The following is a 27,250-nucleotide window of genomic DNA, read 5'->3' as shown; positions in this document are numbered from 1 at the left end:
AGGTTACAACAGGGCCTGGAAGGGTATAAAATCACTAGAGGTGGGATTTGTATTGAAACTCTCATTCTACTTTCAGAATCAGTCTTATACAGTAAAAGACTCTAAAAGGGGGGGAGCTAAACAATATTTACTTGTATAAAGACATTCAGGAAGATTGTTCAATGACCGGAATGGAGTAAAAGCTGGTGAAATAATGGTGGCAGATGGTGGAACTCAAGAAAAAAAGGGTAGAAAGAAAGAAGAAAAGACTTAAAACAAGGAATGTCACTGACAGATGTAGAGTTGTTGAAGTGGAGGATTCAGATAACTAAAGATTAACCAGAAGGAGACTGCTTGTTAGGAATAATCAAAAAACAAACAGTAGTTATGTTAATAAGAAAAAGAAAAATATTATGTCCGTCAGATTGTTTAAATGATGTAAACCAAATTCTTTATAATAGCAGTGCTGAAAACATTTTTAGCTACTTGAAATTGGTACCAAACATTAAATAATGCAAAAGGTCACTTAAACCACAGAAACACTAACAAATTTTATCTTCCAATGAAAACCAAGTCAGATTTCCATGTGTGGACACAAACCAATGAGAAAGATGTATAAAATGAGTCCTCACTAGAATTGCTTATAAAGGAAGTATCCGCTGTAACTCCTTTGGTACAGATGAGTCTAGACTTCCGTTTTAAGTCATACTTTCTACCATCCACTCACTTTCAGTTGGAATAAATTATTTTTTTTGTTCCAAATAAGGTCTGAGAAGAGTTTGGAATTTTTTTCCTTGAGAACTTGGGAAGTATAGGATTAAAGATGTTTATATATTATTCAATTGAAAATTCCATGTGATTTAATGTCTCATGATAGTACCTGCCACCATGTTCTCAGCATTGTCTTCTTTTAGACAGTTCTGTATATTTCACACACACAGATAGCTTTTTATACACTCACACACAGGTGTTCATCCATTCAAAGGGCATTTTTCAGGTAAAAAAAGATTTAGGAATCTTCACCTTCCTAAAGACTGAGACAAGGAAGTTGGGGAAAGACTATCAAGATAAGCCAAGAGGTAAATTATTGTAGTGGAAACAAGAGTGGGGACTATAAATTATTATTAGGATACCTTTAAATGTAAATTTTATATATATCAATTACAGACGCTCCCCGGGTTACGCAAGACCCGACTTATGCAAATTTGCACTTACAGAAAAAGTTCCATAAGCCAGAAATAGGATTTTTGATTTGCGGACATTTTTGCATAACATATGGGTATATATTTCTGACTTATGCAAAATTCGAGTTACGCAAGGCTTTCTGGAACGGAACGATTGCGTAAATTGGGGGGCGTCTGTAACTACTGATTGCTTTCACCAGAATTCCCACGCCTTAACAGTAGGATAGCTAGTATTCCCATAAACAATATTTATAAAATTCTGAGTTGGGAGTACATGGTATTGATAACTGTGCAGTAACTTTTTTATTTAAAGCATTTGGTAATGTTATTAGCATATAACCTAGTGGTAAAATATTTTCATTTGATAGCTGCTTGGGGGACAATAAGATACAGTTAAAAAATGCAGGAATGAAAAAAAACTGATAAAGTGCCCTGTCTTCAGAGAAACAAAAACAATATAAACTTTCTCCTTTTTCCTTTGCCTTAAAATAGGGTTACCATATTTTAAGTGTCCAAAAAGAGGACATTCCACGGGCCCCGGTCCAGCCCCAACTCCACCCCTGCCCCGCCCCCAGCCCCGCCCCAACTCCGCCCCCTCCCCTGGACGCTTCGCCCGCTGCCCCTCCCCTTCCCCTGCTTCCTGCGAACATTTGATTCGCGGGAAGCCTGAAGCAGCAGGCAAGCTGGGGCGGGGGGGGCGCGAGGAGGCGCGGCTCTGGCCCCGGCCTTTCCTGCCCGGCTTGGCTCGGGCCCCGCACCGCCGGCCCCCGACCCCAGCCCCGGCCCAGCCCCCGGCCGAGCACCCCCCGAGCACCCCTGGCCGGCCCCAGCCCGGCCCCCAGCCGAACACAGCCGGCCACGGGACCCGCACTGCCGGCTCCGGCCCCGCACCGCCGGCCCCAACCCCACACCCCAGCCCCCGGCTCCACACCGCCGGCCCCCGCCCGACCCCCGGCCGAACACCGCCGGCCCCGGGCCGAACACCGCCGGCTCCGGCCCCGGCCCAGCGCACTGCTGCCCCCAGGCCGAACACCGCCGGCTCCGGCCCCGGCCCCGGCCGAGCGCACCACTGCCCCCGGCCGGGCACCCCCGGCTCGGCCCCGGCCCTGCACCCCTGGCCAAGCACCCCTGGCCGGCCCCGAGCCCACACCGCCGGCTCCGGCCCAGGCCGAGCACCCCGGCTCCACACCGCCAGTCCCAGCTCGACCCCTGGGCCGAACACCGCCGGCCCTGGGCCGAACACCGCCGGCTCCGGGCCCCACACTGCCGGCTCCGGCCCCGGCGAAGTGCACCGCCGCCCCCGGCCGAGCACCGCCGGGCCCCGGCCCCGCACCGCCGGCCCCAGCCCCGCACCGCCAACCCCACACCGCCGGCCCCGGCGGCTCCGGCCGAGCACTGCCGGCCCCAGCGGCTCTGGCCCTCGGCCGAGCACCACCGGTCCCTCCCTCCCTATTTTCCCAGACATGTCCAACTTTTTGAGATTTCCTCCCGGACGGGGATTTGAGGCCCAAAAAGCTGGACGTGTCCGGGAAAATCCGAACATATGGTAACCCTACCTTAAAAATGATTTAATCAAGGATTTCTGTCAAAGCCATAGAAGATTACAATTTTTAGTATGCAGAAATGAATTCAGATGGTGGCTGTATCATCCAGATTTACTGAGATGAAGAGAAGTTCAGCAAAGAATATATAATCAATAGTATCCATGTATCAGTTATTACCCTGGATCACCAGCTACAATTATAGCAATTACTTGAATAGTTCAGCACACTTCTGAACCACTCACCATATCCTTTAATAACTTCAGAAACTAGTTATGTAGGAACTCTGAACTAATTCAGTTTGGTCACACAAAACACGAATAGACTATTTTGCTTAAACGCTTGTTCTCACAAACATTACTGTAAACACACAGACAGACAGACAGACACACACACACCATTTGTCCTGCAGCAACAGTGACATCTGGATATTTCACTTTGCAAATATGGTGTTTTTGGCATACAAGGGAAAGCTACTGGCCACACCACTACTGAAACATTCCCCTTGATTATCCTACTTACCCTTGGAACTACAAATACCACTGGAATCAGAAATCCAAAGTATGCCAAATCAAATTGACATCAATAGAAGCTCTGTGAGTGAAACAAATATAGAATATAATATACAACATAATTCTACAGCACAGAATGAGAGCATTGCCCTTAAGCTGTATATTTGTATCAAGGATTTTTATAGACATACCCAGATGCTTTAAATACTGATTTGCCATAACAGTGTGGGCTGGGTGAAGCTGTGCTGGTACAATCCCAGATTCATCACACTTAGCCATCCTGAGCTATAGATTATGTGTTTGGTCTTGGAGAAAATTACTGCTTAGAGATTCCCCCTCCTCCAGACCTCAGTCTGAGAGTACGCAACAGGAGGCAAAGTTTGCCATTCTCTGTGTATCTGAAGCTGCAGATGAAACCATCCACAACTTTTCCTGCAGGCAGGGAAAGATCTCGGTCTACAATAAGGAATCATGTTATATAATTAGATTAAATACTGCATATAGAGAGTTTAAGTTATTTTTAAAAAAAAACATAGAGACTGTTTCCACTGTAACAGATGCTTACTTCTGCTTACATTTACCTTAGGACCAAGCTTTAGATCCCAAGCAGCTACTCTTGCCATGTTTTTTGGCAGTGAAAGTCTTTCTAAACAATGCAATCTTAACTTTTGTACTTTTTTTTTTTATAAAAGTCTCACTAATGTTAGTAAATCTGAAGAGTGAACACAATACTCTGTTGCAGTATAGTAAATGAAATTCATTTGTAATATATAGGGCTAGATTGCACCTATCCATTACAGCGCAGCATAAGATGGAGAGTGAAGAGGGAGCCACATTGCAGCAAACATCCTAGAAGGAACTGTGGTTGACCATGCTGGAATTCTTTGGGTGTTTCAGGGAATGTGCAGTACAACAGCTCTGCCATCTTTTTTGCAGGCACTTCTTATGCTGCCCTCTGCACCTAGTCAGCTCTGGTGATGCTCCATCTAACCCTTCATCCTCTTTTGCACATGGAGGTGTCACCACTAGAAGGAAAAGGGAGGAGAGGAAAGCCAAGAAAAGCTAAATCTGTGTGCTTGACTGTACTGTCTGTAAAAGGGGCAACTCAGGCATATATAACTCCCTGTTTCAGTGGGTTACGCATGTACAACTCATCCTCTAGTAGCTGGTCAATAGAGGACCACAGCCTATTCTTGCACAGGCTAATGTATTATCATCCTTATTTGCAATAAATTAGCACCTGGGAGCCCTAGTCCTGGACTAGGACCGCATTGTGCAAGGTGCTGAACAAACATGGAACAAAAAGACTGCCCCTGAGCCAAAGAATGATGACTCCATTAGATTAGGTGGTAGAGGCCTGTTCTGAAAGTCCATGGTTCAAACCTTGCTGATATCCCATGGGGGAAGATTGTTATAGTTGTGCATAATAAAAATTTCAAATTCGTTTCCCCCCCACCTTTTTTCTTTAAAAAAAATACAAAATTACATCAACACCACCGATGTTAACAGAAGATTATTAAGGTAGCTAAGTCAACCATTGCCAAGGGGAAATGACAGACCCATTCAACTTGTATTTATTCCTTTATGCATAAGCATTATCTAACATTATCCTAAGTACATGATCAGATACTATTTCTTCCACTGATACATACACAAATCACATTTCCTTCTGGTAGTATACTGTATTTAATATTCTGTATTGTAGTATACTGTATTTTAAAGAGGCTATTTATCATTATGGCTTGCTATTTTTATTAATCACTGAGGTGTTTAGGGGCAATATATAGTTATTGTGACCTGCAAAACAAGAATCAGTTCATAATGGAGGGCAAAAAGCTAGTCCAGACAGAAAATGAATCCGGTGAAGTTGCAAGTAGACGTGTCCAGTATACAAGAATTCTGTTTTGTGGCAAGTTTTGAGGTTTCAAAATTTGTTTTTCTTTCACATTGGAATGAAAACAAAACTGTTTGAATGGTTTTGCAAAAAAAGAAGTTGTGCAGAAATGTCTGTTTCAGACTGAAACCTGAGCATTTTGAATCAGGAAGGTTTTTTGGGGGTCCAGGGCTCTTTGGTCACAAAGAGAGGTACTCTGTAGATAGGTGGTTAGGGTACTATCCTCAGACGTAGAAGAGCCACATTCAAGTCCCTGTTCTACCTGATTCAAAAGCAGTTTGTCATCCCATATTGCTCTGAGATGGACATAATATGCCGTGCTTTGTTATAGAAGTAGGAACGAGGAAAGATACAGAGACTCTTCAGTACCATCACTGAGAGGAAGGCTAGGAAATGGCTCCCAACGTTTATTTCCTTTAGTGAGATCACCTTGCTGTCAACAAAGAAAGTACTACACCTTCCATGTTCTCCCTTTTGTTTTGCAGCCCACCATTCAGATTTGGGATCTTTATATTTCTGTTTTTCCCTAGAAAACAAAACAAGAGTGGATGAGGAAGAAAGAGAAAAATCCCCATGCTCCCAAGATGGAGTAAACAAAGACAAACAAATGGAGGGGGCATACTGAAGCCTATCAGGGAATTCTGACACTCAACTTCTTTCATTCCTTGTGTCTTGGTAGGCAGAGCAATAATACCAATCTCTCTCATAGGATGGGGCAGAGAGAGCCATATGCAATAAAAGTCCATTTTATTAATAAGAGAAAAGAAATATGGTATTTCCAATTATTAAAATGTAGCAGAGAAAACACATATTAGCTTTTTTCCAAACCCCTTGTCAGATGTCCTAACAGTCAGCATTTGGGGAAAGCAGTTACTTTTTCACAGACTCTAATTAAAATGATCATCTAGAGGTAAATAATAAAATACCTAGCTCAATCTGAGCCCACTTCTTAGAAAGAGCTCTGTACTTGTAATGTACAGACAGGCTTGTGCCCACTTTTGTTGAGACACCTCCATCCCCAAAATGTGTTGTGAATGCATTAATATAATTTTCCTCCAGTTGAAGGATTCCGATGAGTCCCAGAAGATCCCGGGATCTGTCAATTTCCTCTCCTCCTTCTACAGCCTTCTTTTCTAATGAAAGACTGTGGATATTTCCCCCACCACAAAAACCCATTCCCTTTCATTCCTGTTTCATTCCCTTACTAGACAGTTATTAAAAAAGTGACAAAATATGCCTACTCCCCGCCAGCAGCAAACATGTTGCCTATAGGTTATCACTACATCTTGGTTCCTACTCAGAGAATCTCACTTTTTAAAGACAATAAACAGTTATATTTTCCCCCAAATTCTGTACCACAAAGTGTCTGTAAAATGTATTTTAAGTTATCCAAGCAAAAGATTGCACACAAAAGACATTTTCTTTTTTTACTCAAACTCAAAAAAAAATGGCCAAATGCTTATTCAAATGTTACAAAAACACTTGCTCCCAGACTCAGATCTTTCATGCCAAATTTCAGCACAATGAATTTAACTGTGCAAGCTATACATTTCTGAAATGAGGTAATAGAAACTCCAACAAGGCTTAGCTATAGCAATCTGAGTGATGACACTAAATAATATATTTTCACATTATACACATTGCAGAAAATGGAAATGTCAGCTGCCTAGCTTACAAGGAATCTAAACATCCCTAACAGCAGTAACAGCTTGTCAATAGCAGATGCATATGTACTTGATGTTAAAATGCATTGTCAAGAAACACAGGAGAAAGTACATTAAGGTCAAATAAAAATTAAAAGAACAATGCATAGTAGAGAATCATGTTACTTACATATATTTACATTTCAGATAAAAAGATATTAAAATAACATTTGTCAAAAAATGAACTAGCTCAATGCTGGTTTTTGCTTTGATCTAATACCATAGTCACTGTGCTGTGAAATTTGAAGTCAGAATGAGATTAATAATCTACAAGGCTAAAGCTTCTTTCTAGAATAAAAAGGCAACTTTATTATCTATTACACACAGAAAAACTACCTTCAAAGAAGAATATTAAGGTTGCGAAGTCCAGGAATCAAAATAAGTAAATGTCAGAAATGATGTTGCCTGTGCAATCTCAGTTTGGCCCCCTTTTGTGCATGTAATTACATGATCACTATTTATTCTGGAGGAGCCCTGCCTCATTCAATGCCCAAGATGGACTGTGCTCACATAGTGAGCTGCTATACAATGCTTTGTATCACCCTTACGCTCCAGGCCTTATTCATTGCACACTGCACTGCTCTGAGGAGAGGATTATTAACCTCCTCATGGGCTTTTCTGTGACATCCATCACTATAGTATCTGAGCGCTTCACAGACATTAAATTAATCTATCTTTAGAATCCCCCCCATGAGAAGAGGGGGGGTAGTACTACCTCCATTTTACAGAAACACAGTGAGTTTAAGGTTAGAAGGATCCATTTATTTTGGGTGCCTAATCTGAGATATCTAGAACCTGAGTTCTCAGAGTACCTACATTATATAGCACTTTATATATTTAAGCACAAGTCTGATTGACATCAGCTGTAGCTGTGAGAGCTCTGGCCTTCTACAAATCAGACCCCAGAGTCTCAGTTCAGGCACCCAGAAAATGAGGAACACACAATTAGTGACCACCTCTGAAAAATTTGGTTTAAGTGACTTGCCCAGCATTACATAGCAACTCTGTTGCAGAGGCAGAGATGAAATCCAGTTCTCCAGGACAACATTCAACTGCCTTATCCATAAGATGCTCCTTTCTCTTCCGTAAAATCTCTGCCAAATTTCAAGTCCCACCTCCAAAGCATGCAGGCACTAGAACATTTCAAAGTGAAGGTCTCAAGAATTTTCTTTAACATAGGCAAAACAATGCACTAAACTGTTATGGCTGAAATTCCCTCCCCACAAAAAATATCAGCCTGTGGCAAACACCCAGTCTGGAAAATTTCAGCCCAAATGATTAAAGCTGGGCAAAGTTATAAGCAACTGAAAACTGGGTCTTATCATGGGAAGTGTCTGGCAACCTTAATAATATGTGGTGCTACCAGTCCCACTTATAATTAAAGTTTAAAATCACACACTCTATTTATTGTTATATTTAAATTTAAAGAGATGGAGTATAAACGTTCAGTGGAATGGCAGTGGGTCAATAAGGCCTACAACACCCAAATCACTAACTCAAGACATGGCACATTGGTGGGGTCAGAATTTAACGGGTAGTTCTACATTTCCAAATATCAGTCTTGCTTGTGTTTGTTGCATTTGGCCTAAAGCCCAGATGTGAAGAAGTAACCTGTAATTTTGTATGTGAGTTTAACAACAAGAAAGTGAACTCTTGATCTGTCCTGTCTCTCCTAAAGCCATAATATCCAACCTTAGTGATTTAAGCACTGATCTATTGTTTGGTACTATAATTGCTTACAGTGCCAATTTGAAAGACCTACTGCCTTTTCCTCTTATTGCCACAGTTACTATTAATTTGACGGCTCCACAGCAGGGAACTAACACTGAAGGCAGCAGCATCTCATGCCAATCACTGACAGTGAGCCTAGTCTCCAACAGTGTTGATTCAGCCCTGCTTGGGAACAGAAGAGCAGTGGAAGCAGTAGGAGTGGCAGAAGTGTTCACTCAAAAAACAAACCGTTCTTTAAAGATGGCTTTCAGGAAACCCACATAAAAGCGGAGTAATTGGGATTTATCAGAGCTTCCTGCAGAGGACTTGGAGGGGAAAGGAAATTCACTGCTAGACCTGAGGGCAGGCTGCACGGCTGCAGAGCACCAACCCACGCTCCAGGGATAGTCCGCCTCCAACCTACATCTATCATTTGTGGGGATTATCATTCAGTGGCCACCCTCGATGCTTCACCTGTCCATTTGGTGCTGGCAGAAAGCGCAGCTTGCCCGTATGCAGGAATTGCAAAGTTACCACTGCATGACTTCCACACCTCTGCCAGGCAGCCACTAGTCTTCCACAGTGCAGGTAATGTGGGTGTGTTTCATCCAAAATGCAAAAGTATAGAGCAAATAGAAGGGGATGATGATAGTGGAAAGAAGATCAGAAGAGAAAGAATAAAGGAAATGAACTGTGAAACAAAATATCAGCTATTTTGCTTGGTCAAAAATGAACAGTGAATGGCAACATCCCATAGGATGAATCAAGGTAATTGCAATAATAGACAGAAATTTCCAACACATCAGTGGAGCTGTTACAGACCTTTAGTACTTTGAAAATACATCTGGAAGATGAAGAGATTAGCACTTCAAGAAAACAAAGGGCCAAATGCTCCTGCTTCTCACTTTTTAGGGATATTAATGCCCTCTAATTGTGTGAAAGATGTCCAGAAATTGTGGAAGGAGGGAAGATGTGGACAAACACCCTCCACAATCCCTCAACCCCACCCAAAAAAATTCCTGAGACAGTTGAAGGCCCATTGTGCAAACAATGCCCAGCTGGGGTCACCACAAACCATGAGCAAACTCTGTAGGTAGAATACTCCTCTAGCAAGCTGACATATTACATACCTCAATCCACTTCAGATGTTAACATTCCTTTTTTCATCATTAGTGTCTAATCTTCAACTTCCACATCTCATGCAATCCGTGTGCACGTGAGAGTGTGAGAGAGATACAATGGGCATGTGGCCACTCAAACAGCTGTGAAGTCAGGCAAAATGTAGCCTGTAAAGAATGCACAGGGAGCTGGTGTTCAGTATAGTTATCTAAAGGATGCCTCATGGATCCATTCATGCTACATGATTAAGGGACTATGGCCCTTGTATGTTGCCACTAACCGTTCCCACTGTGAGGATACTATATCAGGTGGCGGACTTTTGAATGGACCATTTCCTGGGTTTGTGAAAGAATATTTGGGCCAAAGGATTTATGAACAGATATTTTCACAGTCACTTTTTAAGTTTAGCTGGTGTAACTATTAAACAACAGCGCTTCATCTGGGACTTTGAGTCTTAATCAAGACCTTACGTTATGAGAATTTTCTATTAAGTCTTTTTCATAGAAAACAGAAGTTAAAAATCACAAAAGGGACATGGTATGACAGCACTGTTAGAGTATGAGGGAAAGACACAGAACTGAAATGGCAGTGAAATCAAATTACTTTTCCCCCAAAAAAAGAGAATTCCCTCCAAGTCATAATTAAAACCATGGATGCAGCAGAGATTAGCAGTGTTACCAACTCTCGAGATTTGGTTTTGTGGCACCCAATTTTAGCTGTCCATCGTACACCATTACTCATGAAAACAATTATTTCACACTGCCACTGGGCTCATTTTCTGGTTTGAAATAGAACTGATTGAATAGTGTTGGTAGCAGGAAAGAATCACTTCTGTAGCAAAGAAACATTTTTTTCTTGACTTGGGTTACAATTTGATAAGTGTGCTTCTTTCTGAGAACACGGTCTTGAATTTGAGAAAGCAGCACAAAAATTGTATGTGTTTGTGTATGGGGGGTATATTAGATCTAGCCTAAAGAAAAAAAAACAAATTTCCAAAGACTTTCCCAGCAGCAAGGGTCATAAAGAAGGAAAGCCAATAGGGTACAAAAGGACACAAATATTTAAAGACTAGATTATTCCTTTTAGGCAGTCTCAAGTAATGCAAAATCCTTCCCTGAGGTCTCATGGTCCTAGCTTTAGTAGTGTCTTTCCCCACTGCACAAGACCCAGGTATAATTTGGCCCAAACATATGATACCTAAAAAGTAGACAAAAATACACAGGATATGTATAGATGATGAAACCCCTCTAGTAATATTGATTCCTCTGCAGTCACGAGGCTTTCTAAATGCACAGCATGATGTTACAATATCAAACAGCAAAGCTATAGTCTGAGTGGGTTATACATAAAAGCAACAATATATTGGTTATTTTTGCTGACTTTTTTTTTCTTAACAGTCATCCCAAGGAAATTGATTGTAAACACTGAAGACATGAAACAGCAGACTGGCATTGCAAAATTGTCATCTTCACTAATCCAAATTAGCACTATTCAGATGATATTCATTTAAAAAAATTAGCTTTTAAAATAAAAAAATCACAATCAAAAGGTACCATGTTAAGTATTCAATAATTTAGGGATATATTCCATATCTAATGAGAAACCAGAATATGACCTTATTATTTTACAAAAATTGGTTAATGTTGAAATTCTAAATTCAAACTGTGCTTCAACTTGTATGCTCTGTGTGCAACATTGTATATATTAAAAAATTAACCCATGCCCAAACAAAAGCAAAAGCTTCCTACATAGGTCTGTTGGAACTGAAAAATTCTGCTGTCACTGTAATTGCATAGATAAACATAAGTAAAGGAAATTTATAAGAAACATCTTTGTCAAGTATGACTATAGTCTGGATATTTGGGAGATCTTCAGTGACTTCATCTTGTATCCCTGGCCTCCATTTGAAAAAGCAAGAGCCATTCCACCATTAGATGGAAGCTGCAGGTCATGTAGTGCAAAATATAGAGTTGGCAGGAAAAAGTGGTAAACAACGATTCCGCAAATCATAACACTGTGAAGTAAATAACGGTCGCAAGTCTAAAAATAGAATTGACAACAGAAGAAAATAAACAAGTAGAATGATGTCACGTGTCTAAAAATAGAATTGAAAAACTGTTTAAAGGTCGGTGGCTTTTATGGTACTGTGTGATGATGGTGCAGTGGTGACAGACTCCAGCCAGAGAAACAGATTCATCCTACTGCAGCCAGTATGCCTTGCCAGACCACCCAGCAGGGAGTGAGATTTTACTTGCTGTAATTATAGTATAGGGTCATGTATTTAGGTCCTATTGTAGTTTTCAATAAATTGTTAAAACCACCCGGTCTCTCCAAACTTGACTGAATTACTCTGGGTGAAGGGCAGTTCATAACACCGGTCAGTTCTTCTAAACCTGATCTTAGTTGTACACCTCTACAGGGTTCAAATGTTCATTTATTTGGCATTCTTCCCAGTCAGTATCAATACAGAGCAGTCGGCATTTTATACTCCAGTGAAGCTGGCATCTGGCAGTCTCTTTTGCATCCTACCCATTCCCATCCAACTTGACATGTTTATTAATGAAGATTAATTCTGTTACTTCAACATATTTGAAAACTATTCAGTGTGTAAGAATCAAATATTGTCATTGTGTTTGCTACTCTGCCCTTCTGCAAAATGATATTTGATTAAGATCATTTGCATAATTTTGAGTTAAGAACATCCTTCTGTTCAGAGATAATATAGTGACAGTTGTCAGAGTTGCACTGAGACAAGGATCTGTGTTTTTCAGTTACTCTACTTTTTGCTTAGTCCAGACACTGCTTCTGAAATCAGATAAATTATTGGACAAGAGAAATGCTAATAAAATAAAAATTTAATTTGGAATGAGTGCAATTGGCATTCACTATCTGTATAAAACTTTATATGTGGATTAGTTACATTGATTCCATGCATATTTCTTGCCTACTGTACCTAAATAAGGTATTAATTCTATCTAGGCATACGGGCAATATCAAACTTGGATCGAGAATCCCTGTTCCTCAGGGGCACCAGAGGTCTGGTCAGTAGACAGGAAGAAAGGGAAAGTAAAGGTGTCTTTTTAAGCTACCTTTGCACACCCCTGATCCCAAGTGCTAGCCAGTTTGTTGTGTAAATTAGAGTAGCCTCGAGACTGCTCTCATTTATGCCAGTTTGCAATAGTCCCCAAGGATTTCCAGAGTGCAGCATACTACATCTATCCCACATCTCTCCTTAACATGTGTAAGGGGACTGTTGTCCCCTTACTAACATTCAGTGCAGGTGGTTTGGTTGGCTAACTCCCAGTGCCAAAAGAAAGGGGAAGGGTCGATGGGAAATCAGGACCTTGAGACTGACAGTCCCAGGGGCAATGGGGAGAGACCAATGCTCCAGGTCAGCCTGATTGACAGGGTGGGCAAGCTAATCAGGGAGTCAGGAAGCCAGGGGGGTTCCGTCCTCCCTGTGAGCTGGAATTGCCTGGGTCAGACAAAGTGGGGCCGAGCAAGGAGAAAGCAAGAGCCCAAGCTGAGCTGGGGAGCAGAGCTGGCCAAATCCAGGAGGGGCCAGAAAAGCAGACCCTGTGCTGGGAGCAGAGCTGCAGTCCCAAAGCCAGAGACACGGCCCAGAGAGGGCAGATCCTGTGCTGGGAGCAGGGCTGCAGCCACAGAGCCAGAGAAGCAGCGTCAGTGCTGAGGCCGAGTGGAGCTGGAGCTAGAACACTGGAGCTGGGGCTGGAGCAGTCTAGAACCGGGTGCGGTGAGCAGCTGGGGCCAGCCAAGGGGGGACCCTGGGCAAAGGGCCCAGCACAGAAAGACACCCCCAGCCAAGGGTCCTTGCAGGCCAGACTGGGAGGGGGATCTTAACCCAACGGGGAGCTGATGCTGGGAAGAAGGGTCCCACCACCCAAAGCCCGGAGATGTGTGGCCACCACCAGAGCAAGTGTCCAACCCACAGCATCCCTACAGCACAGCCAGGGCCTGAGGAGGAGGCCTGGGACCTACAAGGAACAGACTGTGAAGTGCCCTGACATTCCAGAGACACTGTTTGTGATGTTCCCTGCCACAGAGCAGGGCCATGTGTTTTCCTTTAACCTTTCCCATTTTTCCTTATTCTTTTTTAAATTAATTGCTGATTAAATAAATTGTATTTGTTTTAAATCATATGTAATGATCAGTGGGTTTGGGAAGTGTCCAGTGCAGAGAGAGCACCCCGGAGTGGCAGGGCCGGCTCCAGGCACCAGCTTTTTTTTGTTTTGCTTGGGGCGGCAGAAATGCTGGAGCCGGCCCTGCGGAGTGGGCTAACCCCTGCCCTAGGTGACCACAGCAAGGTTGGGAGTCAAGCCCCCCAGGAATCCCGGGCCCAGCTTGTTGAGGTTACAAGGACTCTGCCAGACAGGAGAGTGGAAGGGGAGTCCTCGAGGGCAGGGAGGCCTCTGGGTAAAGGAAGTGGGAGGGAGGACTCAGATCCTTCCGCTAGCCCATTTCACCGGGGTAGTGCAGAAGCCAGGAAAGTTCCCCACAATAGCGGGACCATTCCCCCGCTTACATATGCACTCGCTATATCCCTACTAGGGTTGGGAGAAGAGTTAATTAGAGGCAGCTACACCACTTGTATGCCAGCTGGGGACTCGCCCATGCTGGGCAAATCCTCTGCTGGCTGATTAGGGCAGATTTACTACTCCTTTGTGACACTAAATCGATGTCAAAGGGACAAAATGGAGGCCAGGACTTGAACGGAAATGAAGAATTTGGGCCATTTTTGGAGAGAAGGAACCAAATTTTGCTTTCACGTAAAACAATGTAAATCCAAAATAATCCATTGACTTCAGTGGAGTCACTCTAGGTTTACATCACTTTAGCAGAGAGCAAAATTTGACCCACAGTTATTAATATGATAATATTAATATATGCTTAGCTATCATGTCTTCTTCCTCAGCTCCTTTCCTGTGTATGGGTGTCCCTTCCCAACAAAATATTTTTCCTCTGGTTCATGCAGTAACACTGTTTGGGTGTCTAAAAGTGCTGGATGGGGAGCCGCATTCCCAACCTTGGATTCGCTCCCTTTCTTGTTGAGGAGTTGAGTATGAGGCCCTTCAGGGCATCGTGTAAGGGCCATCTTTTTGTTTTCTTCAAAGCTGAAAAATAATATGGTGTGAAAGAGTGGGAATGATTTATCTGGAGAATGCCCTTTCTTCCTTTGCCTTTAAAAGAGGCTAATAGGTATTGGTTCATTTTTAGATTGTTTATATGGGCCACAAGATGTACAGAGAAACATTATAGAAATCTAAATATAAATCAAATTAATTTATGCAGGATAGATCTGCAACTTTAAGCAGAAGTAAAAGAGCAATGATTCCTCATTCTGCTTTCCATGAACACAACTACATTAGCCAGCACACTGTAGCTTTCAATAAAGTGATTGCTGTTTATGAGATTACAATACACATTTTTCATACACTGGTATCATGTGACTTTATCAGTTTGCTATAATCAGAATGGAAGAATAAAGAAATTATGGGAATAATTTACAGTCATTTTGTAATCTGGCACGGAATGGCAAACCAATGTATCTTGTGAAGATTGACACCTGATGATCATTTACTTCCAGCCAATTACTAATTAATGAAGCACGAAAGCACATTGATGAAATACACAAGGGTGATTAGAGAGCACATTTCAGTATCATATTACTGAATAATTAATACTAGGATAACTTGAAGTGCAATTTCAGCATAGGGAAATAAGGATAGCCAGGACTTTTCAATAACAAAATGCCTGTTTGTTGCATAATAATGAATGATTGTTTCTGTTTAGTGATTAAGGGCTTAATCCTACATTTCTTGTCCACCAATAACTCACACAGAAGCCTCACTGAGAATTTTGTATCAGCAAAGGATACATGATTAGGATATTGAGAGTGAATTCCTAGATTATATAATAATATAAAGATGTGAAATTAAAAATCTTCTAGAGTTAGCAGTATTTATTTCCAAGCTTTGTCATGGCTGTATTTTGCACAAAATTGATAGACCTAGAAAAAGAAGAGGAAAACTTTATAATTTTTTCTAAATCTCTCACTGAAGATTAATACAGATTTTCGTTTTTCAGCTATTTATAACTTTATTGGGTTGATATACAGATATTTATCTTTATAACAAGAAATAAGCAGTGACTCCCATTAGCTCTTCCAACTATTGTCCTCTACAACTACTTTTTTTCTACTATTAATCAAACTGCTGACAGTCCCCCCCGCCCCAAGTTTCTTAAGTAAACCTAAAAAGTGCAGAAAGTGTCAAGTTTGATGTATCTAAAAAGCAAGGCTGCATTTCTTCTTAAGTTAATTGACAGTAAACAGACTTGCCTGTCTATCTGTCTTTGTCTAACTTTTTCCAGCTGGATAAACCCAATTGCTATTAAACTTGACAAAAGACAATGATATTATTAATGAAAGCAGCTACATGATGTTAGACTTTTCATTACAGTCTCCTAGTGAGCTTCAATTAATTGCAGGGCTGTTGTGCCTAAGAAGGATGCAGATGGGAAGAAGGGTTATGAGAGATAGCACTGATGGATTTTTTTACCTCTCACTTGCAGTAGGGTATCTTATCCATCATTTTCCTGCCTTGAAATTTTAACTACATTATGTTTCAGAAGAGTTATCTGTAAATTACCCATATATTTTCCACTCTTCTGAATAATACATATGCTAGCATACACATTTACGTATGTGGATCATTTAGACATAACTTGTTGCAATGAATGGCCACATCCTGGCTTTGGTAATACAGTGTTTAATTAACAAACCCAATTTAAAACAAAAAAAACCAATCGGGCTAACAAACAATGATGCATGCACGTATTACAGGTTTGCTGAGCACACCAACAGATTCATATAGTCACTGTTCTGCTTTAGAGGGGGATTGGAAATGATTTTCAGGGTCATCTAGCCTATCCTTGCGAACAAGCACATGAGTTACTGTACCCTACAAACAGTAAATCCAATTTTCCCTTAATTAAAATAAAACAATGATACTTCAATGACTTTTCTTAACACATTATTTCATTGCTCAATTAACTTCATTTGTAGGCTTTCTAGTTCCTAAAACTTCACTTGAATTTTCCTTTCTCTGTCTTCAGGATTTCATTCCTTATTTTAGGGGGAGCCGTGTTAGTCTGGATTTGTAAAAGCAGCGAAGAGTCCTGTGGCACCTTATAGACTAACAGATGTATTGGAGCATGAGCTTTCGTGGGTGAATACCCACTTTGGCATCCAACAAAGTGAGTATTCACCCACGAAAGCTCATGCTCCAATACATCTGTCTATAAGGTGCCACAGGACTCTTTACTCCTTATCTTGTTGCCTTAGACCACACCAAATACTTCTCCTTTTTGTCATTATTTCAAGATTTTTGAATCATTATTACTATTGATTGAGTACTCTCAATGTTCTTAATCCTGAACAAATATCAAAGAATCCCAAGGGGCTTACAGTCTAACTCTATTGCTTTATGTCCCTCTAGGTGTCTTTTTATGTCTCTTTTAAGTAGCACTTATCCAGTTGCTTCAGTCTCTCCTATAGCACACTTATTTGTGTAGCCCTGTATTAGAGTTTTGATTTTATCTGTGTCCTTTCCATTTCCAGGAGCTTGAAATAGAATTCTCAAAATTGACTCTGCTCTTGTCATCCTATAGTTCACCTGTTTATTTAACTTCTTTTCTCTTCTTCAGCTTCATTCTTCCTATCACCTGTTATTGTGGGTAAGTTTGAAGAATGTGAGAGTTATCTGTGTAACTTTTATTAAAGTTATTATATAACTCTGTGGTCTTGATAGTTATTGTATTGCAAGCTATGGGATAACTAAAAGTTAAATCAGTCTTAGTTAACATTGCAGGAACCAAAAATCAATGGCCATGGACAGCCCCAGTGGCTGGTACTAAGACAATGAAGATGAGAATTCCTTTGAAGCTTATGTGGAATTAGGATCCGCCTGGTTCCACAAGAAGGGAGGAGAACAGAGTCCAGCTTGAAACTTCATGGGCTTTTAGGCAAGAACTCTGAAATAAAGATCTTGAAAGCAGCTAAATAGCTGAGCCTCTGAAGACGCAGGAGAGACAGAAGATCTGTAGAAAAGCACAGTATAGTTCAGGAACACTTCAGAACAGGAAGGCATAAGGGTTACTTCAGGCCTACCTACTTGCATGAAGTAAATGCTGAGTTTAGATAAGACAATATGCTTTTGTTAATATAATAATAAATGGAGATATACCTATCTCATAGAACTGGAAGGGACCCTGAAAGGTCATGGAGTCCAGCCCCCTGCCTTCATTAGCAGAATATGATAAGCAGTACTGATATTGCCCCAGATCCCCAATTGGCCCCTCAAGGATTGAACTCACAACCCTGGGTTTAGCAGGCCAATGCTCAAACCACTGAGCTATTCCTCCCTCCCACCCAAGTGTTAGTTAACACTTTTCTCTCTGCTTATCATATTCCTATGGATTAATAAATAATACTTTGTTGTGACAAGCTGCTCTCTATCATTGCATTTTCAAACTGATCACAGCTTCTAGGGAGAAATCTATAGCAGGGGCCAAAACCAGTTGGACCTGCAAGGGTAATATTTTTGGTAAACAGAGGTGGTGATCCACTCTAAAAGTGGAGTGAATTGTGGGATTACACAACAAGAGAAATGCAAATGTAGGCCAATGAAAGAGGTGCCCACCAAGAGAGGTCAAAGGTAAAGCTGAACCTGAACCATAACAGTAGGCTTCTGTGACATTTACACTAGGCTGTGACAATTATTGGATCAGGTTTGACTATTATCTTTTCTGACAAGAGATTTCCACAATCAAGTATCAAGAGCCTACCTCCTTGTGCATAATGTTTAACCTTTGCAAGTGAAAGTTGCTCTATCCCCAATGAACCAAAATTGTTTTGATAGATTGTGGATAGAGAGACAGTCGAATGGTCTGGTGCCAAACCACCAAGGCCCTTGAAGATTAGTACAGGGAGTTGGAATTAGAATAGGATAGTGGAGAGTGCAGAGACCTTGTGTAACGTGCTTGAAGCAGCTATACCCACTAAAGAGATGAACATTTTAAATTACAAAGCCTGACAGCCCTAAGAAAAGTGTCAACTTTGGGTAGTTCAGACTAGATGTGACCAATACATGGATTATGGTTCCTAAATCTACAACAGACACCATTAACTCAAGCTTCCTGATCGTTTTTGTTGCGCTTCTCTGAACGTTCCACAATTTGTCAATGCCTTTCTGGTAATGAATTGCCCAAAAGTGAACTTAATATTCCAGGTGCAGTCTAACAAAATACATATATAAGGTGTATAGTGGGCCTCCTTCCACCCCTCCTTTGCCCCTTCTCTCTTCCACTGGGGCTGTGTGCTTCTGATGGTCCATATCTTGGTAGCAAAACTTGCAGTCCCCTAGTGCAGAGGAGGCCAATCTGGCCAGCCTTTAAACAGGAAAAGCAAAATGAGAAAAGCCCCCTGGTTCCCCACCTCTCAGGCCCCACCGCGAGCCAAACAAGAGCTGGTCACAACCTAGCCATTAATCAGGACTCACTCATTCCACTCCTTTTCCTGATGCTCCTCTAGATGCAGCACCTTATGTCTTTGACTGACAAAAGATGCTCTTTCTGGGAGGAGGGTTTTTCCACTACTTCCTTTATCCTTCTGTGTCCAACACTTCTCAATTTTTTAGCTTTTCCCCTGTTTTCTGTAAGGCCTCAATCTCTGACAGGGACTCAACTCCTCTCTCCTTTCATGGAAAATATCTCCCTAGCATATAGATTCTGTTCCCCAAACAGCACAGGAAGCACTACAAAATCAGGGACTTTCTATGTAAAAAGAGCTTCATGAATGATTAATAAACAGTTTTCTTTCCCACGGGCAGCCCGAGTCCTAAAATACACTTAAGTATCTAGAGATGAACCAATGAAATAATTGTGTTCCCACATTTCCAGATCCTGCAGCCACAAAGATGAGTGAAACCCCTTGGAACCTCTTCTAGCCCATGCCCTCCCATTCTCAGAATTGATTGACCTGTTCCAAGGCCCATTAATACCACAGTCTGGGACTACCTCACCCTTTGCAACTCTGTAATATAGGGACCAGATTTGCCAATAACAACTTCTTTGCTAATAAGAGGAATTTGTGCTTTATCCTGTCTACTGAGATGGATTCTATTTTTGCCAGGGTGGAAACGTAAGGATATAAATAATGGATTTTCTTCTGAAAATACTCAGTGAATATTTAATAAAACCCTTTTCTCTCCCATCTGCAAGAGGACCAATTCATAGAGTCATCAACTCCTGGGTATGGGGACTTTGAAATGATAATTGAGAGTATCAACTGACAAGATGCCAAAAAACAAAAGGAAAATATGTAGCATCTACACAGGTGGGTCAAGCCCCTCTGAACATCCTTCAGTTTCTAAATTAGCTTTAGAAATGGCCATATTACACTTGCTCTGTATCTGATTCATAAAGCGTTTTCCATATGGAGATCCCTGAATCACCTTGCCAGGGTACCACGTCTTCCTTTGAATATGTAATTTACCCAAACAATCTCCATGCACACTTCACAACTAGCACTTTTCATGCTTGATTTTTTATTTCAGAAACTCTTAGAAAGAACCATAGGAACAACAAATAAATGATCTTATGACTTGTGCATTAATCATCAAATAAGTTTTCCAGGAGCTACTTATTGCTACATGGAGTATACATTGTGTTATATCAATACATACAGAGAAGAAAAACTGTTACCATTCATGGCACAGCATCAGGTATGTAGGTCCCTGAGAGAGAACACAGGCAGGCCCCTGCCCTGAGAATGTAGACATGACATAGGAAAATACGGACAGGACATACAAAATAAGGTGCAAGGTTTATAAGATCTTGCAAAGACTCAGTATAGCACAGCGCCATTTAATAATGAGAGGACGGATGGTCTTATGACAAAGGCACTAGACTGGGACGCAGGAGATCTTGGTTCTATGTGTCACAGAATTCCCACGCGGATTTGAGCAAGTCACTTAAATCTCTGTGCCTCAGTTTCCATCTGTAAAATCGAGACAGTATATGTTCCTACCTCACAGGGGTGTCATATGAATAAATTCAATTATGTTAGTGAGATGCCACACAGATGGGAGCTACAGAAATACCTAGATAGAATGAAGAGTAAAAGAGGCTAGCAGGATTGATTTTGAGGCAATTACTATACATTAGAGTCTATGATTTTGATAAAATGATACCCATTTGCCCAGTACTTCATAACTTTTTCCTTCTTTCTTTCAGACATGGGAATTTCTCTATTACAGTGGTGTCCCACTTGTCCTTTGAACCAGTGTAAAGCAGATATATGAACACTATGCTGGCCAACTGGGATGCATTCATGAACTATGACTTGGAGGATTTTAACATGATGATCTATTTTTCTTAGTGGGTTCATTATTTACTCTTAGCACAAGGATGGACATATTTAAGTTAATGAAATCCACCAGGAGTTTTTGCATGAGTTGGGACATCAGGTCTCAAAAATATGTAAAATGGAATGATGACATCACATGTGTACAACCCTCCTCTTGGAGGCATTGCTTAGACAGCATTTGTCACATTGTTTGTTATAATTGTGCTATGAAGTTCCCATTTGTTAATGTGGAGCCTGATCCTATATTCCTTGAGCATCCTGAACTCCTACTAAAGTTAATTACAGTTTTGCACTGAGCTTCATGTACCATACAAACAGTTCTTTGTAGTATGGCATTCATGTCTGAAAACCCTGCCTTTATTACTCCAGCACTTTTTATTTCTAATTTTGTTATTGATCTTAACATGAATTCTTTGAAGTTAGATCAATTTAAAATATGGAAAAAACTAAATTACATCAATTAATATGTACTTTTGAAAACAATGCTATTATGTTAAGTAGTCTTTTTTCATCAAGTAGTAGAACAAATGTGGGGTTCAATGTGCACAATGAAGTTTGTGAACCACTTGTGGAAATAGAGGATTAATGCAGAATAGGCTTAGTAGGGAGTTGGCTACAGTATAGTTAAGAACTATGGTAAGATTTACTATATACACATATGTTATTACACACATTTAAAGTGCACTCATCACCATAGTATCTGGGGGCTCTTTACACAGGTCAAGTCTCAAGTACAACAATCATTTCCCTGAACTCTGGGTCATACCTATCATGGGTGAAACACTGGCCATATTGAAGTCAATAGAAGTCTTGCTATTGATTTCTATGGGTCCAGGATTTCTCCCCAAGACTCTACTCCACAGCACCAAACTAACTTCCTCAATGACATCAGAGATGGGGAAACACTATAGGTGGTCTACAAGACAGAACTGCATTGAATGGGATGCCTGAACTAGAAGCTGAATCTTATAACATGCTATAAAGCTGGCCAGGCTCAGACTCTAAGGTGAGTCCCACAGGAGCAAATTTCAAAGGCAAAAGTTTTATCACTAAGAACAACTTCCCCAGGCTCCTGAAATCTTCACCCATGGGACAGCCAGCCAGAATGTTCTTGACAAAGCCATTGCTGATGTGGCAGGGCAGGGCGAGAGGTGACCCCTGAGATAAGTAGGACCTAGACACCTATCGGGGCTCTGTACATAATCATACCTTCATTTGCAGCCAGAAATGAGTTGGCAGTTAGTGTATGGAGCAGAAGCATAACATGATCTCTTGGGTCAGCCCTATTCCGAAGACATTTACACGCATTTTGTACTAGCTGAAGCTTCATAATAACTATTTTAAATGCAAAACTTAACAAAACCTTAACTGTGAAGCTGCAACTGGAAAGATCATAACAAAATGACCTCTTAGTGGTCTTTAAGGGCAGCCTTAAGGTAGAATGTATTATAACAGTCCTCAAATAACAGATTTATGGGTGATGGTGGCAAGGTCCACATCTGAAAGGAAAGGATGCAATTTCTTGACCAACCAAAGATGGCCAACAGCATTTCAATCACTATGTCTAAGGCACGTATTGTGGAGTCCAAGCACTAAACAACATTTACAGGCAGCAATGAGTGTGCCCCAAGAGGCAATATTCTCACTGCTCCCCAGTGTGAGCTGTTTTTATGAGTGTTTCCTTTAAAATATTTTTTAAATTTATTTCCTTCTCCTCATCAGTAATTCTTCTGACTGTCCACATTTTCATACAACTTTCTCACTGTAGGCTGGTACTGAAAGCAGATGCTGTTGCTTGGTGAGGCCTTATGCAAAAGGATGCAGGAATCTGGCATTTAGGTCTGAAAATAGTGAGGCGTGTTCAGATCTCTCCTGGGAAGGTCCACTGTTGAGGTTCCATTCCAATGGATCCTGTCTGCAAGACAGGTTTCAAAACCTGTCTGATTTTCTGCCAACTTGCCCACCAGGTCCTTAGCAGACTCCCACCCAGGCTCCCAAACTCCCAGGCTCCTGGCTCTTCAGCAGCCTGGGTGCCCAGGGTCCTTGGTTCTGGGACAGCCTACCAAGCAGGCTGCCTCAGAGTTGGAGGTCCCAGGGCTTCCAGGCTCCCCAGCTCTGGGGTGATCAGCCAGTCAGGCTGCTCCAGAGCCGGGACTCCTTGGGCTTCCAATTCCTGGCTTCTCAGCAGCCTGCAAGCACTGTGCGCCTCAGGCTCCCTGGCTTCTGAGGCGCCACGCAACAAGGAACCTCAGAAACTTGTAGAAAAGATTACAACGAGATGTTATTTTGACTTTTTCTAAATGAAATTTGGAATTTCTGTTCCCCCCTTTCAGAATGAAAACATTTTTCACATTTTGGAATTTCTCAGAATAGGAATCCTAGTTTCTGGTCAGTTCCATCCAGAACCTCAATATCTAGGCACCATCAAAATTAAATACAGCCACATCCAGTCATAAGGACTGTGCTAACTGAGATTTACTTGTATTACACATGTGAGGGAGTTTCTGGATACAGTCATGGTGGCTGTTCTGGGGAGGATATAGCAAAGAGAGGAGTTATACATTTAATTTTGAACATGGCAATGTCTAAGGAAATCTTGATTGCTGGAGGAAGGGAGCACTACAACTGTGAGCCACAAGCCTCTGTGAACTCTCCTGTGGGTACTGTCAGCTTCATAGTGCATAATAAAGCACGCTGTCATGGAGAGTGTCATAACTAAAAGGGAAGGGTAACAACCCTCCTGTGTACAATACTATAATCCCTCCTGGCCAGAGACACCAAAATCCTTTTACCTGTAAAGGGTTAAGAAGCTCAGGTAACCTGGCTGACACCTGACCCAAAGGACCAATAAGGGGACAAGATACTTTCAAATCTTGGTGGGGGGAAGGCTTTTGTTTGTGCTCTCTTTTGGGGGTTGTTCGCTCTTGGGACTAAGAGGGACCAGACATCAATCCATGCTCTCCAAATCTTTCTGAACAAGTCTCTCATATATCAAACTTGTAAGTAACAGCCAGGTTAGTTTTATCTTTGTTTTCTCAACTTGTAAATGTACCTTTTACTAGAGTGTTTACCTCTGTTTGCTGTAACTTTGAACCTAAGGCTAGAGGGGGTTTCTCTGGGCTCTTTAAGTTTGATTACCCTGTAAAGTTATTTTCCATCTTGCTTTTACAGAGATGATTTTTACCTTTCTTTCTTTAATTAAAAGCCTTCTTTTTAAGAACCTGATTGATTTTTCCTTGTTGTAAGATCCAAGGGGATTGATCTGGACTCACCAGGAATTGGTGAGGGGAAAGGGAAGGGAGGGGGATGATTAAGGGGTTTTGGATCAGTGTTCACCAGGGAATTGGTGGAAGAGTCTCTCAAGGCTACCCAGGGAAGGGAGTTAGCACATTGGGAGTGGTGGCAGCAAAAGCAGATCTAAGCTGGTAGAGAAGCTTAGAGGTTTTCATGCAGGTCCCTACATCTGTACCCTAAAGTTCAGAGTGGGGAAGGAACCTTGACATGGTGGCAGAGCGGTGGGATCATTTTAAACCAAAAGCCAGTAAGATTTTTTTTTCTTCTTTCTAGCTGCTTAGAAAGCAGAGCTGAAGGTAGATGCATATTTTATCTCTCCTTGCCTGAAGGCAGAGGTGTTAAGTTTTTTAACAAGGGTCTTTGTTAAGAGAAGGGTTCAAGCAGTGAGCAAACAGCTGGCAAAAGGAATTTACAAGCTGAATTGTTTTTTTTTATTTTCTACCTCTCAGGTATAGCTAGTTAGAAAGTCTCTGTTAACTAAGCAGCCCTGCGCAGAGTGCATCCCAGTTTCAGTGAACTGCAGAGGGGTGTGGCCCAGCACAAGAAAGCAGGAAAATGACTACCAGTGAAGTAGCTAACAATCTAGAACTGACTAGACTGGAAGCAACAGAAAAAGAAAAAGAACATAAGAGACGGCTAGAACTAAAACAATTAGAAATTAATGCAGAAAAAGCCAGGGAAGAAACTGCTCACAAGAGAGCTATGGAGGCAGAGGAGGCTGCTCACAAGAGAGCTATGGAGCAGAAAGAAAAAGAGATGGAGCCGAAAGAAAAAGAGAGGAAGCATGAACTGGAATTGATAAGGGCTAGGCAGGATATACCAGCCAACCCTAACAACCCCTCTCCAGGTACCGCTTCCCATCCCAGAAAATTCCCCACCTACAAGGCAGGCGATGATACTGAGGCCTTCTTAGAAAATTTTGAAAGGGCCTGCCTTGGGTACAGCATCTCTACAGACCAGTACATGGTAGAGCTGAGGCCGCAGCTCAGTGGACCCTTAGCAGAGGTGGCGGCTGAAATGCCTAAGGAACAAATGAACAGTTACGAACTTTTTAAAAACAAGGCCAGAATCAGAATGGGGTTAACACCCGAGCATGCCCTTCGGCGGTTCAGAGCCCTAAGGTGGAAACCAGACGTGTCATTTACCCAACATGCCTACCACATTGACAAAAACTGTGATGCCTGGGTATCAGGAGCAAATGTTAAATCTCTGGAAGATCTGTTTTTCCTAGTGAAAATGGAGCAGTTCTTAGAGGGTGTTCCTGAGGAAATAGAAAGGTACATCCTAGATGGGAAACCCAAAACTGTAACCGAGGCGGGGGAGATTGGAGCCAAATGGGTGGAGGTGACAGGAAAGAAAAAAACTAATAGCAGTTGGAGCGAATATCAGAAGGGGCAACCCGAAACAAAACCCTACCACCGAGGACAACCCAAGCCCCCCTCCCCCCTATATCCCAAGGGAAACCCCAGATGCCTTTTCACCCCACCACACCAGTCTCCACCAACCAACCTCGCCCTGGTGATATCTTAGCAGGGCGATGTTTTAAATGTAATGAACTGGGACATATAAAGGCCCACTGCCCCAAGAACCCCAACCGGTTACAGTTCATTACACACAATCACACCAAAGATCCCCAGGCCCAGATGCCTCTCAAATACCCTCGGAGCGAAGGGAAACCATGAGAGTGGGCGGAAAGAAGGTTAACACGTGGAGGGACACTAGGGCACAAGTGTTGACTATCCACCAATCCCTAGTGAACCCCAAACTCATCGCCCCAGAGGCTCCGGTGACAATTCAACCCTTCATGTCACACTCTTTAAGCCTACAGCCAAGTTGCCTGTCCTGTACAAGGGCTGGTCAGGAATGTGGACTTATGCAGTCTATGACAATTATCCCATCCCCAGGCTACTGGGGGAAGACTTGGCCAACCATGTGAAGCTAGCCAAGAGGGTGGGAATGGTCACCTGCAGCCAGACTAAGCAAGCTTTGACCCCCATCCCTGTTCCTGAGCTGTCCACCAGGGCCCCGTCTGTGTTACCAGAGACCCAGGCAGAGGTGATGGAACTGGATCCCCCTGCCGACTGCAACAGCCGTAGTGGATCCAATCCCAGTGACCCAGCCAACGCCAGTCCCAGAACCGGAACTGGCAACGCAACCAGCACCAGAACCATTGCCAGCATTGAGTCCAGTGCTTGCAAACCCATCTACAACTCCAGCGCCAGAGGGCGCCAGAGGGCACCAGCGAGCCTGAACTGGCAGAAGAAGCAGATAACCCTACTCAAGAGGCTCAGCCAGAGCCTAAAATACCACCTAGTGCACCAGCAGAGAGTGGATCACAGTCAACGGAAACAACCCCAGCACCTGCATCGCTTCCAGAGGGACCAAGCCCAAGTTCACATTCCAAGGAGGAATTGATGTCTCCAGCATCAAGGGAACAGTTCCAGGCCGAGCAGGAAGCAGATGACAGCCTTCAGAAAGCTTGGGTGGCGGCACGGAACACCCCACTGCCTCTCAGCTCTTCTAACCGATCCCGGTTTGTTGTAGAACAAGGACTTTTATACAAGGAGACTCTTTCTGGTGGACACCAGGAAGACTGGCACCCTCAAAGACAGTTGGTAGTTCCAACTAAGTACCGGGTAAAGCTCTTGAGCTTAGCCCATGATCATCCCAGTGGCCATTCTGGGGTGAACAGAACCAAAGACCGGTTGGGGAAGTCCTTCCACTGGGAGGGACTGGGCATGGACATTGCTAATTATGTCCGGTCTTGTGAGGCGTGCAAACGAGTGGGAAAGCCCCAAGACCAGGTCAAAGCGCCTCTCCAGCCACTCCCCATAAATGAGGTCCCATTTCAGCGAGTAGCTGTGGATA

At 42.4% G+C, this 27,250-nt stretch overlaps 2 protein-coding genes across 5 annotated transcripts in view; one reads left to right on the top strand and one right to left on the bottom strand.

The window, feature by feature from the left end:
• LOC135974424 (SRRM2 protein homolog rsr-2-like) overlaps window positions 1-21,010 on the top strand; it is a 33,745-nt gene extending 12,735 nt beyond the window's left edge. Inside the window, exons 3-4 of the mRNA XM_065562293.1 lie at window positions 17,368-17,397; window positions 20,956-21,010. Of these exons, the coding sequence (XP_065418365.1) occupies window positions 17,368-17,397; window positions 20,956-21,010 (85 nt within the window). The remainder of the gene's footprint in view (window positions 1-17,367; window positions 17,398-20,955) is intronic.
• The window catches only part of SPAG16 (sperm associated antigen 16), a 786,899-nt gene that overhangs the window by 530,900 nt on the left and 228,749 nt on the right, over window positions 1-27,250 (bottom strand). The window lies entirely within an intron of this gene.

Source organism: Chrysemys picta, chromosome 11 (assembly GCF_011386835.1).
Source record: "Chrysemys picta bellii isolate R12L10 chromosome 11, ASM1138683v2, whole genome shotgun sequence".
Classification (NCBI taxonomy): domain Eukaryota; kingdom Metazoa; phylum Chordata; order Testudines; family Emydidae; genus Chrysemys; species Chrysemys picta.
Note: the sequence above shows the minus strand (reverse complement) of the source record. Positions and strands in the feature narration are given on the sequence as shown.